We start from the raw sequence: 17234 nt of genomic DNA on the forward strand, positions 1-17234 counted from the left end.
TATTAGATTACCATACAAATGTTTGGGTCTGTCTCTAAGACCTCTATCCTATGATAATCTTGTCTGCTTTTGGACCACAAACTTGACCTTCCACTAGTAGGTCTCATAATAGGTTTTTTTTTTTTTTTTTTAGGCCACACCTGCGGCATATGGAAGTTCCTGGACTAGGGGTCAAATCAGAGCTGCAGCTGCCAGCAAAGCCAGGGAACAAACCTGCATTCTCATGGATACAAGTTGGGTTCTTAACCCTCTGAACCACAATAGGAACTCCAATAGGTCTTAAAATAAGTCTTAATGTCAGATTGAACAATTCTAGCTGCTTTTTTCCCCAAAATTAACCTAGAAATTGTGAAAATAATAGTTTCATGCAATTGTTAGGTGTTTAATTTCATTGAATGAATAAAGCATTTGTGGGCATATTCATACCATGAAATTCTATACAGCAATGAAAACTGAATGAGCTACAGGTATAAGCAACAGTATGGAGGACTATGACAGCCTTTACTGTCAATGGAGAGGAGAAAGAGAAGTCCACGAAGAGGGCTAATACACAGATCACTTGATAGCAAAAGGGACTGAGACAAGAGAAATTTATTACTTTCTAATATACAGTTAATAACAATGTAAAGCACCTTTCCTCTCCCTCTGCTTCATTCATTTTTATCAAATATGTGTTTTGAAATTAATTCAGACATAATGTACAGGATTTAGTAAAGTAGGGTGAAGGAGGGGAGGGGAGGCCAGCAAGAGGCTATACCATTAGTCAAGAAAATTCAAAGAAAAAAAATCAATGCCTGAGTAAGAGTGACTTTAGTGAGGGTGAAAAGGAATATATTAATATTTTTAAATTTTCAATTCCCTTCTGGCTTCTAAAACTTTGCCTTTATTTGTCACTTATTCAACTTATCTCATTTTGTCATCCACAGTGACTATTCCCTGCAAACCTGGGTCAACCCCCACCCACCGTGATCATCAACCACAGAGCAAGCGCCTTAGCCACGTAGGGCCAGGCTGAACGAAAGCTGTGGGCTCCATCCAAGAGGCCGTGTTCTCCAGCCCATTGCCTTTGGACTTGGGGACCACTGTCCTTCCTGCCAGAGGTGCTAAGCAGAGGCAGTGGTGGGGGTGGCATCAGGTCTCTGCTCCAGATCGGGTCTGACAAGACCACGTGTGATACGGTGGTAGCCTTTATCACTTTCTAAGTCTTATTGTTCTTTTACACACTAAGGTATACAGTACCCTAGAATTGATTTTTGTATAACATTTAAGGCTAGGAGCATATGCCCTTTTGCCTTTTTATTGAAAACATTGTCCTTATTCAACTTTTCTTTCATGCCTCTTCTGGCCTCTTCTATCATGTAATCAAATAAATATGTTTATTCAGGGGACTTTTTCTGGATTCTCTAGTTTATTCCAATGATCAATTTATCACTGAACCATTAACATACTGTTGTTTTTATTTTGCAATTGGTTGTGATATCTCTTAAAGCAAAGTTGCCCATCTAATACTTCTTCTTTCAGAGAAGCACTGTCTATTAACGGCAAGGAAAGAACTGTTCTATGGATGCATGGTCCAATATGGTAGTCACTAGGCACGTAAGTTATTGATAAGTTTACCGGATAAAATAGAGGATAATAGTTGTTTCAATTAACTAGCTCAAGACTCCATTTTTAGCTCTCTAATCTTACAAGGATGTCAAAACACTATTCAGAACCTCAAACACTTCTTCAGGATTATCAGAAGTCCTCATAAGAGAGGGTCGCTAATGCCAATTTTACATCTTTGTATTTTCAACTCTGTTCAATATTAGATTTGTGATTCCTCACTATCTTTTACATTAACTGATCTCTCTGAAAAAATTTAAATATTTCATATAGTATTTTTAGCGAGAGTGTTTCTGAAAGTGCTGGATGTGAAAATTTGCATTGACTTTTACTTTTGTTTGAGAGTAATTAGCCAAAATCAGCTCTATAAGTAAAATGGCCAGTTTTGTAATGTCATCTTCTTAGAAAAGAAAAACTTACACATCAAAAGAGAGGGAGCTTGAAGCCTTCCACTTTCTCCCCATAACTTGCATAGCCTCTTGAATATCCTTATTCCTCAAGGAGTAGATTATAGGGTTTAGCATGGGAGTGACAACACTATACAATACTGAGATGAGTCTGTCTTTCTCCAGTGAGTAAGATGAGATGGGCCGTACGTATGTGAAGATGGTGCTGCCATAATAGAGAAGGACAATGGTCAGGTGGGAGGCACAGGTGGAAAAGGCCTTTTGTCTCCCCTTGGAGGATCGGATCCTCAAGATGGTGGAGATAATATAGAGGTAGGAAAGGACAATACACAGGAAAGGAGTCCAACCAATGACCACCCCAATGGATAGTAGTGCCACTTCATTGACAGAAGTGTCCCCGCAAGACAAGACCAACAAAGGAGGTATATCACAGAAGAAATAATTAATCTGATTGTTGCCACAGAAGGGCAGGCGGAATGCCAGTACTGTGTGCACCGCTGAATTGAGGAAACCACCAGACCAGCAGGAGGCTGCTAACTGGCTATACAGAACCTTGTTCATAATAACTGAATACCTCAAGGGCTTACAGATTGCAATGTAGCGATCATATGCCATTGCTGCCAGGAGCAGGGACTCTGATCCCACAAAAAAAATAAATGCAAAAAGTTGTGCCATGCAACCTAAATAGGAAATGCTTTTTTTCTCTGACAGAAGATGCGCCATCATCTGGGGAACATTGGTGGTGGTGTAGCAGATGTCAAGAAAAGCTAAGTTTTCCAGAAAAAAATACATAGGCGTGTGCAGGTGCAGATTAGTCATGGTTACCAAAATTATGAAGCTATTTCCTCCCAAAGTACAGATATAAGTTACAAGGAAGATGGTGAAAAGTAAAAATTGTAACTCTTTTAAGTTGGAGAATCCCAAGATGATAAACTCAAACAGAACTGTTTGGTTTTCTCCTTCCATAATATAATTCCGGTTTTCCTTCGCAATTGGGAACAAAGGATTTCTGTAATCTGTACTGCTCCAGAAACAGGCTACAAAACAAGAAAATAAAAAACTTCACAGGTGAAAAGGTAATATAACTAATCCAAAACCATTAGATATACCTGTAAAAATGCACAATCCCACAACAAATAAATTCTATGCATTATCACTCAGCATAAGTACAAACATTATCAGCCTTTCATCTGTCAGTCAAATCTTTTAAAATCGACACATAAGCAGTTTTGAATATTTAAGTAAAACATGAATGGCCACATGCACCATAAAGCCTAATGAAAGGAAGGAATGTCCTCATCTACTTTTTCATCCTAAATTACAGTAATTTGGAGGCTTATTGGAGACAGTTGTCATTAGTGGGCCAATCAACTATGGTGACCTGTACACTTTTGGAGGCTGACATTTGTAGATTTCATGTAGAATTAGTCACATTTTATATATTATGGAGGATGAGGAGGACAGAAAAGGACATAGTGGTACCAGAGATGATAGTATATTTGGAGGGATGCTCCATAAAATACAGAGGAAATTCATGATTAATCATAGCAGACATATCCTAGAGTTCACTCACTTAATCAAGGGCAGACTCCAGCAAGGCCATTGTCTCCTCATACTTCTCTTTCTTTCTCTACTGAAGCATTCTCTTTAGCAAAGGAACAGGCTATTATTTCTCCTATTATAAAACATTTAAAATGTCTTCCTTTATCACTATTTTTCTTCACTAGTGTCACCCCATTTTTCTGATATTTACATCAAAACTTCTCACAAACAATGTCAAAATTGACATTCTCCATTCCTACTCTTTCCAGTGTCTCTTCAACCTACTTCATTAGGTCTTTACCTCAATATTCCCTTGATTCAAAGTGGTTGGGTCAATTATGAAATGTTGACCCATATGCACAGAATCTCATATTCTAACATTGCTCAATTATGGTCTACTTTGAATTAACACATTTTTTTTCTTTTTGGCCACACCCACAGTGTGTGGAAGTTCCCAGGCCAGGGCTTAAACCTACACCACTGCAGCAACTGGAGCTGCAAGAGTGACAATGTCAGGTCCTTAACCTGCTGAGCCACAAGGGAACTCCCTATGGTCTACTTTCAATATAGCAGCCAATTATATGTAAGTCACTTTCCACTATTAGGCCTCTACTCATAACCCTCCTACTATACTCCAGCTCAGACTGTAAATTCAAATTCTTATGAAAGGCTACAAGCTCTGTAAAACCTTTTTCTTTTTACTTCTCCAACCTAATTTCCTCTTTTTGCCCCTTAACTCCTTCAGTCAATTCACGCTGGCCTCTTTGATGTTCCCCTTTGCCTTGGTTCTTCCCCAGGACTGTCCATCTGACAAAAGTCCTAACTTCATTTTAGTCTGATCTCAAATGGTATAAATCAATGAGTGTCACCTCAACCAGCCTCTCTGTGCTCTCCTACACTCTGTTTCCCCTGCACATGCATCTTCCATTGCCCCAAGACACATAGCACCTTGTGAGAGCCCATATAATTTATCTATTTGGTATGCTTATTGTGTATTGCCTGCTCCCCTAGTAGAATATACTGAGTTTTACAAAGCAATGTACTGAGTGTTAATGTTGCATTCTAAGCATTGGGCACAGGCTCTGGCACATAATACATGTGTGTTCAATGATAAACTTCTGGGTTTCCTTTCAATTAACTCACAAGGCTGACTTCTCTGGGCAGAAGACTCACAGGGAAGTCTCTTTGTTTTTTCAAGATAATTTATTTTAGCCCCACTTACCCAGTTTGGTTTAGTTTGATTTGCTGTGGTAATGGTTCAACCAGGGGTTGTTGTGGAGAAAAATATTACCCTTACAAAGAGAGAATAGCCTCTTCATATTCTTATGTGAACAGGAAGGACATTCTCTTCTGCAGGACTACCATCTCTGCCACTTATGTTTGGAACCACCCGAAGGGTAGCAGGAAATGGCTACAACCTCTCCTCTCTTCCAACTCGCATGTCCAACAACAGCAGCTCTCTTCTTTCCTCCTATTTATATGATTTCTTTAATAAAGCACACACTGTGTAGTGAAAATCTAATTACTTTTCCCCAAATAGCAAGGATGAAGACTTTGGGGACTTTGGGTCTTAATTAAGATGTATGGTAAAATGGTCTGGGGTGGCAAAATTTAAGAAAATAATACTGCTCTTATCATTTTACACACACACACACACACACACAATAGTATCACCATTGTAATTCTCCATAATATTAGATCCTCCATACAGAAGCTAAAATAGCTTCTCTAGAAATAAAGTAGTCCTAATTGGTACTTAGGTGCAGTTTAGAAACATGGAATTTGCAGTTAAGTAAGACTTCTAGATAACAAAAGAAACAAAAAAAGAGCTAACTCACACAGAGCTGGCATAGGGTTACAAGATTTCCCAGTTAACTGTAAAAATGATTTTAAAAAGCAGGCAATCAGGTAAGATGGTGGAGTAGAAGGACGTGAGCTCACCCCCTCTCATGAAAACATCAAAATCACAACTAACTGTTAAACCACCACCAACAGAAAAGACTGGAACCTACCAAAAAAGATATTCTACATTCAAAGACAAAAAAGAAGCCATAAAATTAGATCCTCATTATTGGATATAGCTGAAAGTTATCATTATTGCTCTTATTTTTATCATTGTATTTTAAATGATGTTAATGTGAATTTCATTATATAATTACATAAATTTAAACAACACATAATTACAGAAATTTAAATTTTAAATATATACTTTTTTCCTTATTGGCTGCACCCACTGCATGTGGAAGATCCTGAGCCAGGGACTGAACCTGTGCCATAGCAGAGACCCAAACCACTGCAGTGACAAAGCTGGATCCTTAACCAGGTGTACCACAAGGTAAGTCCAAAACTGTACTTTTATACTATTTGTCTCCTTTGAGACACATAACAACTTTTAAGATGGATATGTGTGGGGATGGAAATCCTGTGAAATTGGATTGTGATGATCATTATACATCTACAGATATGATAAATTCATTGAGTAATTAAAAAAAAAGCTCTTATAAATTTGGAGTTCACAATGGTTCAGTGGGTTAAGAACCCTACATTGCCAGCTTTGTTTTGTACTGGTATATAAGATGGATGGGACTTCCCATTGTGAATGCTGCTTGTGAAGCTAGTAAAGTCATGTCTGACTTAAAAAAAAAAAAAAAAAAAAAAAAAGACGAGTGTGTGTGGCAGGCAAAAGTCCACAATAACACTTAATGAACCTGACTTGTGTATAATCTCCCTTTGAGTTTTGGCAGAATATATGAACATAATGAGATATCACTCCCATAACTATATTATTATATTATACAGATGTGTGTGTGTATATATATGTATTGCAGATGTAATGAGATCCTCAAATCAGTTGACCATAAAATAGGGGAACTTTTCCAGGTGGGCCCTTTAAGTCTGGGTCAAAGGGTCAGAGGTAAATCAGAAAAGGAAAAATCTTTTTTTTTTTTGTCTTTTTGCCATTTCTTGGGCCACTTCTGAGGCATATGGAGGTTCCCAGACTAGGGGTTGAATTGGAGCTGTAGCTGCCAGCCTACGCCTGAGCCACAGCAACGCAGGATCCGAGCTGCGTCTGCAACCTACACCACAGATCACGGCAACACCAGATTGTCAACCCACTGAGCAAGGGCAGGGATCGAACCCTGCAACCTCATGGTTCCTAGTCGGATTCGTTAACCACTGCACCACGATGGTAACTCTGGAAAAATCTTTTTGAAGGCATCAGAGAGCTAACAAGGCAGTGAGGATTTTTGTAGGACCAAGGTCTGGAAGAGGAGAGCAGTATAGAATGGAGAGTCCAGCACTTTTCACCCTTTTTCTCCTTGGGGTAAGGCATACCTTGATTTATGATGTTTCACTTTACTGCCCTCCACAGATACTGTGATTTTTACACATTGAAGCTCTGTGGCAGTCCTGCATCGAGCAAGCCTATCAGCGCCAATTTCCTAACAGCTTTTGGCCACTTTGAATCTCATGTCACATTTTGGTAGTCTCCCAAAACCTCAAACTTTTTCAGTATTATGATACTGGTTATGGTGATCTGTGATCAGTGATCTTTGATGCTACTACTACAACTCACTGAAGGCTCAGGTGATGGTTTGCATTTTTCAGCAAGAAAATATGTTTAATTAAGGTGTATACATTGTTTTTTAGACACAGTGCTATTGTACACTTAAGAGATTAAGTAGAGTATAAACATCTTTTCTATGCGCTGGAAAACCAAGTATTCTTGTGACTCACTTTTTTGTTCTATCCAATTTATGGCAGTGGTCTGAAAACAAGCCCACAATATCTCTGAGGTATACCTGTATTGGCATCTTTGGAAAAGAAATCAAAAGAAAATTTTTGAGAATTTTTCACTTATCCTAACATTAATGATTATTTTTACATCACTAATATGTTATGAACCAACACACAAACTGTTACAACTTTGTGGTAACTTTATCATATATCAAATAAAATATGGCTTCTACTTTATTACACATATACTTTCTACTCATCCTAGCTTTTACCTACAGTTAAACTTGCCCCACACCCTGCCTTCGCCGCATCCCAGGCATGCAAAGGTTCCTGGACCAGGGATCAAACCCACAGCACAGCAGTACCAGTAAGCCAATTCCCTTTAGAATGTCTTCTTCAGCTGCCATATTCTGCATTGTTTGGTTGTTTAAATACATACCTAATTCCTCTTAGCAATGTATAAATGCTCTAATACTGAACCTATGTTCCATTTCTTACTGCTTTTATTACCAGAAAAATTGAATTAAATAATTCCTAGAGAGAAAAAATTGTCATATATGAAGTTGTCTTTGATAGTAAAACTTTCATTCTGATCTTAAGATTATGTTTTTACTTATTTTTTATTTTTTATCTTGTTGTAGACATGTCTATAGCATGCAGAAGTTCTGGGCCAGGATTGAACCTGCACCACTAGAGTAACCAGAGCCACAGCAGTGACAACACCAGATCCTTAACTCACTGAGCCACAAGGCAACTTCAGATTTTTATCTTTTTAATTAACTTTATTGACGTATAGTTGATTTACAAAGTTGTGTTAATTTCTGCTCTACAACAAAGTGATTCAGTTATACATATATATGTGTGTGTGTGTGTGTGTGTGTGTGTGTGTGTGTGTGTGTGCTTTTTCCTCTTCTTTTCCTTCATAGTCCACTTGTGTCATAGTTCAGATTCCACACATAAATAATATCATATGGCATTTATCTTTGTCTTTAAGATTAGGTTTTCAAAATACACTGTACTTTGCATAAAGAGGATTAATTAGTAGGAAGGAGAACTCAAGTCAAAACATTTCTATTATGAGAAAAGCAAATCAAAACCTACTTCACACCTTGCTCTGTTCGTCGCCTAAACTCACTGTACTTCAGGCATTTCTGGGCACTAACATAGACATTGAAAATTAATCATCATCTGGGATACCTCTCATCTTCCTACTGCGCATCGAAGCTATCGGCAAATACTGAAAGTTGAGTGTTCGAAATACATCCAGAATCTCGATGCTCCTCCAGTCGCCACCACCATTACCCTAGCCTAGGCTGCCCTCGATTCTCATCCAAAGGATGATAAGGGATCCTAACTAATTCCATCTTGGTTCCTCTACTCTCTGTTCTCAAGAGAGTAACACTGTGATTCTTTCACCACAGAAGTTGTAGGAAGTCACTTCCTTGCTCAAGGGCCCCGTTATCAGGCTCATTACCCAGAGTAAGTGCGGAGAACCTTCAGCTGACCAACTGGATGCCAAGACCTGACTACCATCGCTTTTCTGCCCTCATCTCCTGCCCCTCTCTTCACTACCCACTGAGTTCCAGGCACGTGGGACACGCTGTATTCCTCCCATAAAAGACCAACACTCTACACCATTGTTGCTCCATTCACTGTCATTTCTGCATCAAGATAAACTATCACATACCCACATGACTCACTCCACTATTTCCTTCCACGTTCTGTCAAGTGGTGTTTATGAAACAGGCTTTCATTGACCCAACCCTGCAAAAGAGTGCCCACCAGGGCATGCTGATTCTGCCTTTTACTCCATGCATTTTACTTTCAGAAAGAGACACGCAGTTACTTCTTCAGCTTTTCTTTGCCCAGCTTCTCAGCTGAAAAAAGATCCATGTCCTCATGTCATAAACGTAGGGATCGTTTCCACTGCAAAGTGAACATTCCCTGTTGAAAAAATACTTTGCGTGAGCGACTAAAGGATAATTGGAATCATATGTGTGAAGACCACACCTACATGTGGCACAAATTTCTGAAATGAAAACAGAATTCAAGAAATGGATCCAAGTTAGTCTAGATGAGAAAATAAATGTCATCAAGAGAACACACAGTTCTCATTTCCTCTGGTGTTGCCAGTGATTTTCTTTAGACAGACAGCTTCCATTTCCTCCCAAAAACTCTCCTCAGAGCCAACTTCACTTCCTTATTCCTAAGGGTGTATATCAGTGGATTCAGCACTGAAGTCACAGTGGTGTGTATGACAGCCACGTACCGTGCCTGTGATACAGATGTGGCAGAGGCAGGGGGGATGTATGTGAGCCCCACAGTTCCATAGAAGAGAGACACCACCATGAAATGGGAGGCACAAGTAGACAGAGCCTTGTGGAGCATGTGGCAGGACCGGTGCTTGAGGAGAAGAAAGGTGATGATGTAGAAGTAGGAGAGGAGAGTGAGAAAGCACGCTGCCATAGATAAGCTGCCCGTGACAATAAAAATGAGCCATCGATTGAGCCGAATGTCACCACAGGCCAACTCTAAGAGGGGCTTCACATCACAGAAGAAGTAGCTGAGTTTCAGAGAGTGGCAAAAGTTCAGGCGTGCGGTCATGACGGAATGCATCAGAGCATAAAAGAAGCTGGTGATCCAGGCCACAGCTGCCAAGAGAATACACACCCAGAGGTTCATGATCACAGTGTAGCGAAGCGGGTAGCAGATGGCCACAAATCGGTCAAAGCCCATCACGGCCAGCAAAAGGGCCTCAGTGCAGCCCAGAAAGTGGAAGAAGTGGAGCTGACTGATGCAGCCTAGGAAGGATATGGCCTTGTGAGTGGAGAAGAGGTTTGCCATTAGCCTGGGCAGTGTCACTGAAGAATAGCAGATATCCAGACAAGAAAGATTTCCCAGGAAAAAATACATGGGAGAGTAGAGTCTTGGCTCTGAGGTGACGACCACTAATATGGACCCATTTCCAAACAGATCTATAATGTACACAACCAAGAGGGTCATGAAGATGATCGGTTGCAGCTCCTGATTGGAAGTCAGTTCCAGCAGAAGAAACTCATCCACTGTGGTGACGTTCTCCATTGCCTTGAGAAGGCTAACGACGGTGACAATTAGTAAACCTGTTCCAGTAGACTGTACAGGCTAAATGCAGCAAGTTCCTCACCGGGAAATACAGGAGGGTGATCCATACTGAGCAAAGGGGTTGGAAATGCTCGAGTTAAATTCACTTGCAACGTCATTTAGGAACCAGAATATGGGATCAGTTCAGAGACCCTGTGATCTATACGCTGCATAGAACTAAGAAGCATACATAGAATGCTGAGTTAAACCTATAAAGCAGATCACATAGAAGAAAGCAGATAGGCAGTGAATACAGTAAGAGAACAGGACTCCATTTTAGCCCCATCGTAGCACTAAAACTAATGTAGCTAAGAAGAGTCGTGTCAGATGTATTTGTAAACATTTAAACATTTATAAATGGATGTGATAGGCAATGTTCCCCTTTCTGGGTACGGGTAGAAGCTCAGCAATAGTCCTAAATCGCCTCTAAAAAAAAAACAAACCAAAAACCAAAAACAAAAAAACAACCAAAAAACAGAGTACCTTCCCTACAGCCTGAACTTCTCCAGGAAACTAGAAGACATTTCTTAAAATCCACAAACTTCCTATAATGTGTAGGCAGAGGGAACACTAATCAGCAGAATTGGTGTCTGCAGTCACAGAGGGCACCACAGCAGCAGGGCTATTTATGCAGAACGAAAACCCCCACCCCACCCCCACCCCCACCCCCAATGCTAAGAAGTTTCAGTAACAAGAGAATTTTGGAAACAGGAGAAAATAATCAGTCCTAGAAAGAGAGTGCCTCACACTGAGAGAGAGTAAAACTGTTGCAACAGAGGAGGGGACCAATGAGCCAAAAATCTGGGGAAAAACGTCCTATCCCCTTCCCATATAAACATCCTACTAATAAGGTGCCCCCCAAATGCAACTTATTCATAGACAAACAATAAATAGGAAAAAAGTCTGCATCCACATGAAAGCAGAATTAAAAAAAAAAAAACAGAAAAATAGAAAATCCTGATTTCTCATGATTTCTCAAGCAGCTATAGCTCACTTGAAAAAATATTTGGAGTGAAACAGAAAAACTGCCCTGCAACATTCCCACCTGAAGCAACAAAAACTGTAACATAATTTTTATTGAGAAAAATACACTAATATCCAAAACAGAAATCCAAATTCAAAGTAAAATACAATCTGTTATTCTGACAAAGATCAAAACATTTAAGACAATGTATCTATCGAAGATGCAAAAACACACACAGACGGGGGTGTCGGTTGATTTAACCTCTAACAGACATGTAGCACTGACTCTCAATTACAAACATCTCAAAGACTCTATGTTAGCCATTCTACTTCCTAGACTGCCATTCAGATGTGTTGGCAAATGTCAAAAATCATGGATTTGCCATGGTATTTATTGAAGCATTGCCATACCAGAGATGGCAAACAAACTCAATGACCATATTGGACTAGTTAAATAATTTTCATTGCAGAAGAAGCAGTAAAAGAAACAAGGCAACTCTTTACATAGGGCATTTGGTCACTTGCAATCAAACAAACAAACAAAAAACACTCCAAAGGATACATGTAAAAATGCATACATGCGTTCATATCGACTTTAAACAAAAGTTCCATGACTCAACAGATTAAATCAGAGCTTTCCAGCTAAGAACTTGGGCCAGAAGTCCACTGCCCCCAGATCCTGTCATTTCCACAGCTTAAATTCAGATTCCCCAGTTACTCTCACTCAGCCCTTCCAATGGTCTCAATCCCCTTCTGTAAAAAAAAAAAACAAAAAAACAAAACAACAACAACAAGAACGCTTCTCCATCGAATGGAAAGTCATCTGTTCTACCTACTGTCTGTGCCCATTCATCCTATCCTTCACTCCTTTGTGTACCTACCCGGAATAAATACATGGTTTTGGTGCATGAGGAAATCCAAAAATCAGAGCTGTGAGGATTTGAATAAAATGAACAGAAAGCTTTTAGCTGCTCAGAGTCTTATATGACAAACATCGTACACCTAAGTGTAGGAAGGAACCACAGAACACTTGGCCTTCACCCCCATTCCCACCACAAATAAACAAGATGAATCCCCTCTGACTCTCCCTGGAGATGTTCTCAGCATAGATGTCTTGGGATCTCGTCTCAAAGGGTTATTCTCTCTATTTGTCTCTTTTAGTAATTAATCATCTGATCAATTGGTGTCCTTTTGAGAACTTTTTTTTTACCTTCAACGAGGGAGAAAAGTAGTATTCAGAGCCAGTTTTTCACTAAAAGACTGAAGAAAATAATAAGTATAGTAATTTTAAAAAGATACAGTTGGAAACTCTACCAGTGGAAACTCTTAACAGTGTGTGAATACAATAGATGTCATTATCTAGAGAAATATATATTAAGGATAAACAATGAAATCCTGCTGTATAGCACTAGGAACTATATTCAGTCACTTCTAACGGAGCATGATGTAGAATAATGTGAGAAAAAGCATGTATATAGTTATGTGTGACTGGGTCTCTTTGCTGTACTGTAGAAAACTGACGGAACACTGTAGACCAGAGATAATGGAAAAAATAAATATCATTTAAAGAAGAATTAAAAAATGATAAAGTTTAAACTGAAACATTTTGGCAAAAGAAGGTAAATTATTTAACTTGAGAAATGTCATACAAAAAGAAAACCACCATAAAATAGGAGCTTTATATCTACCAAAAATGAAAGATACATTATCTTCTTGGACTCAAAATAGATCCTGGCTGTGAATGGAGGAAAAATTGACAGAGAGTTTTCTTAAAATCTGCCTTAGCCAAAAAGTTCTTTATAATTATTAGTTTATAGATGCAAACAATGAAACTCACAGACTCTGGAGTAAGATCCCCTGGAGTTTGAATCCCGGCTCTGCTAGCAGTGTGACTTTGGTTATGTTACTTATCCTTTCTGGGCCCCAATTTTCCTCATCTGTAAACAGATGACAATGATGAAAGCAATCTTACTGACTGATTACACACACAGATAATTGTGGCTAAAAAGAATTCTGAATAAGGGTTATGAAGCCCTTTTGCAAGAAGCAGAAAGCTTGCGATGTTGAGAATCATGGTCTGTGGAGTTCCTGTTTTGGCACAGAGGAAACGAATCTGACTAATATCCTTAGGGATATGGGTTTGATTCCTGGCCTCGCTCAATGGGTTGAGGATCCAGCGTTGCTGTGAGCTGTGGTGTAATCTGCAGGCATGGCTCAGATCCCGCTTTGCTGTGGTGCTACATAGGCCAGCAACTGCAGCCCTGATTCCACCCCTAGCCTGGAAACTTAAATGTGCCACAGGTGTGGCCCTAAAAAGTAAAAAGAAAAAAAGAATCATGGTCTGGAAACCTCAGTCCCATATCTAGAATTTTTCCAGCTCTATTGCAGATGACACTTGCAAAAAGATTACTTTTTATCAAATTCAAAATATGTTTTCTCTCGTGGATATTGACAAGCTGATTCTAAATTAACAAAAAACAAATAGGGGAAGATCTGGTTCAAGATGGCAAAGTTGGAGGGTCCTCAACTCACTTCCTGCCGTGGACACACCTAATCTATAGCTACAGAGGGAAAAATTCCCTCTAAAAGAAAGCCAGGTTATTTCATTCTTATTTTATGGCCAAGTAGTATTCCACTGTACAGCAGAAATTGGCACAACACTGTAAATCAACTATACTTTCATAAAAAGAAAAATGAAAACCAGATTATTTTCCCAGCAGAAAGCTGGCCATGAATGGAGCCAGGCTCCTTGGGCATCAAAGGCATCACACTCTCTCCAGGTGCCCCAACCCCAGCTGCTCGCCTCACACAGGTACCTCCTCTAAGGATGGACTCGCCTCCCTTTGATCATCACATGGCCTGAAGACCTGCAATTGCTGATGGCAGCTGCCCACCCTCTGCCCAGCTCAGCCTCCCTCAGGAATGCCTTGAGACCCAATGCCAAGCCAGTGCCACACATCAGACGGACCCTGTCGACTCCCACAGTCCTTTCCTGGCCCCTCTTCTCCCCTCTTCTGTCCTACACAGCAGTCAGAAGCAAGAAGCCCACCTCATAATTATCTGCTCTTCTTGAAAAAGAAAAAGAAAAAGAAAAAGAAAAAGAAACCCAGGAACTAGCTGAACAGCTCCTACACATCAGATGAATGAGGCCAATCCCACATTGAATCAGGTAGAGAGGCTGAGACACAGTCTGGCCAGACACTCCACCTCCTCAGGATGGCAACTCACAAGCAGGAGGGGACTCACCACTCTCAGCCCCTCACTGAGGAGTGAAGAGTTTGGATGCCACATCTGGCACCCAGTTCTAAAGAGTTCCCCTTGAGGAGCAGGCCCCCAAACATTTAGCTTTGAAAACCAACAGGGCTTGCATCCATGAGACCCACAAGGCTATAAAGAAGTAAGAGTCAGTTCTCTTAAAAGGCTCATATGAACTCACTGTGGCTATTGACCCCTCCCCAAAGAGGGCTCAGCACAGACAGCAGACTGAAATGTCTCCAGTTGTTTTTTTGTTTTGTTTTTTGTTTTTGTTTTTTAGGGCTGCACCTGCAACATATGGAAGTTCTTAATCCCCTGAGTAAGGCCAGGGATTGAACCCAAAGCCTCGCAGAGGCTATGTCAGGTTCTTAACCCACTGAGACACAACAGGAACTCTACATGTCCAGTCTTTACCTAAAAGAGGCATATTTGCTTATTTTAAAAGTTTGACTGACGGGAAGTCCTTTTCTTTTTTTTTTTTTGGCCATGCCTGCAGCATGTGGAATTTCCTGGGCAAGGGATCATACCCTCGCCACAGCAGTGACTCTGAGCCGCCAGAGTGAGAACACCAGATCCTCAATCCCCTGCACCTCAAGAGAACTCCTAAATGGCAGTCTTCTAATTTAATACACATCTAGGGACCAAATGCCACACTCTCCATTGATGGGGGGCCTGGCAGACACTATCTTTGGGTTCTCTCTCCACTTCATTCAGTTCGCCAGCATATCCCACCATCCAGGGAACATTCCTTCATTGTCATGCTCTGGTGACCTGCAGGGCTCATATTTATAGGTCCCATAAGACTGTAAGAAACAGTCTTAATTGGCTAGCCCCCATGGCAGAGCACAGACACATCAAACAGAAATACCAGTCTTTCTGAGAAAAGGGCCTTAGTTGCTTTTCTTAAAGGCTACAGCCTGAGAAGCAGGCTTCTAATTTAGCACACACCTAGGGGCCAATTGCAATCCTCTGCAGAGCTCAGGGAGGCCAACAGATGTAAGCTTCATGCTACACGTCTGCCCTCCCCTAAATCTCTGGTTTCTAAGAAAGAAATGCATGTACCCTGCTGGTGCCCTGGCTTTTGTTGCTGACCCCCGGAGGACACACTAATGGCCCGAGGGCCTTGTGCCAGGGTCTTACCAGACAGTTACAAGCAAAGAAACTGTTCTTAACTGTCTACCACTCCAGGGCTTAGTGAAAGAGGAGCAGACTGAAACATCTATCTCACACACTTCCCCTGAGGAAGTCTATAGGCAGACATTAAAAGATGCTGCCTGAGAGTCTGGCTTCCTATTGTCCTGCATCTAGATGCAACTGAGACATGTACTATCAGTGTCAGAATTTTTTTTTTTTTTTTTTTTTTGCTTTTTTAGGGCCATGCCTGGGGCAGGTGGAAGTTCCCTGGCTAGGGGTTGAATCGGAGCTACAGTTGCTGCCCTATGCCACAGCCACAGCAACATGAGATCTGAGCCATGTCTGCAACCTACACCATAGCTCACGGCAATGCTGGATCCTTAACCCACTGAGCAAGGACAGGGATCAAACCTGCATCCTCATGGATACTAGTTGGGTTCTTAACCTGCTGAGCCACAACAGCAACTCTGTGATGGTTCATTTTAAATCAGCTTGCCTGGGACAAGGAATGCTCAGATAGATGATAAAATTTTCTCTCTGGGTGTGTCTGTGAGGGTGTTTCTGAAAGACAGCATTAGAATCTGTAGACTGAGTAGACAGATCATCTTCACCAGTGTTGGGGGGTATCATCCAATGCCCAGCCTTCCTTCTCTCTGGGAGTCAGGCTGATATCTCCAAAACGCAATCCCAAACCTCTGATCATACGGTTGGTCTTTTCTAACATGACCAGCCCCATCCTGAAGCTACCCTGGAGCCCACCACGAGTCACCTTATGAGCATAAACTCAGATGTAATCCAAGTGGTTCATGAATAACAAATACACTTCTATAGCTTTGGAAGTGCCAAGAATTTTAGAATCTTGACTCCCCAAACCCAGGGCAAAGAACAGATAAGGTATTTATTACAGAGTGGGTGCCTGCCCTCATCCCTACCTATCCTTCTGATCTCCTTTTATTCGTCAGAGCACTTAATTAACCCTACAAATGTACTTATGAACTTGTTTATTGTGTGTCCCCTATCACACTAAACTTTAACTTTTAGGAAATTGTGAAATTTCTTTTCTTCTCTTTTTTTGGCCATGCCTGCAGCATGTGGAAGTTCCCAGGCCAGCGTGCGGAAGTTCCCAGATGAGGGATCAAACCCATACTACAGTAGTGACCCAAGCCACAGCAGTGACAATGCCAGCTCCTTAATCTGCTTACCACCAGGGAACTTGAGATCATGAATTTTTTTTTGCTCACTCCTGTGTTTCTTGCACCTACTGTGCTGCATGACATATGTTCAATGACTATGTCTTCGATAAATGACTAGATGAATAAAAATTGAACACATAATCATTATGCACAATTGAGTGCAGACTATATTTATAGGTGCTGCAAATTCCTGAAGGAAAAGTAGAAATTAAGTAAACCTTTTATTACAGTGAAGAGATAAAAATCTTGATGGAAATCAGATTTAAGTCTCTTAATC

The 17234-nt window shown here is 40.6% G+C and overlaps 2 protein-coding genes across 2 annotated transcripts; both read right to left on the bottom strand.

The window, feature by feature from the left end:
- Window positions 1-2021: 2021 nt before the first annotated feature.
- Window positions 2022-2993, bottom strand: LOC146401413 (olfactory receptor 5V1-like). Its single transcript, XM_084970376.1, has one exon. The coding sequence runs from the start codon at window positions 2976-2978 to the stop codon at window positions 2022-2024; it is 957 nt and encodes a 318-aa protein (XP_084826502.1). The 5' UTR covers window positions 2979-2993.
- A 6441-nt stretch (window positions 2994-9434) lies between these two features.
- LOC110258933 (olfactory receptor 12D3-like) lies at window positions 9435-10373 on the bottom strand. Its single transcript, XM_084970299.1, has one exon. The coding sequence runs from the start codon at window positions 10371-10373 to the stop codon at window positions 9435-9437; it is 939 nt and encodes a 312-aa protein (XP_084826425.1).
- Window positions 10374-17234: the final 6861 nt, after the last annotated feature.

This window comes from Sus scrofa, chromosome 7 (genome assembly GCF_054392235.1).
Source record: "Sus scrofa isolate SSC_HxYL_T2T_F1_AM1 chromosome 7, Sscrofa_HxYL_maternal_Yorkshire_Landrace_v2.0, whole genome shotgun sequence".
Lineage (NCBI taxonomy): Eukaryota > Metazoa > Chordata > Mammalia > Artiodactyla > Suidae > Sus > Sus scrofa.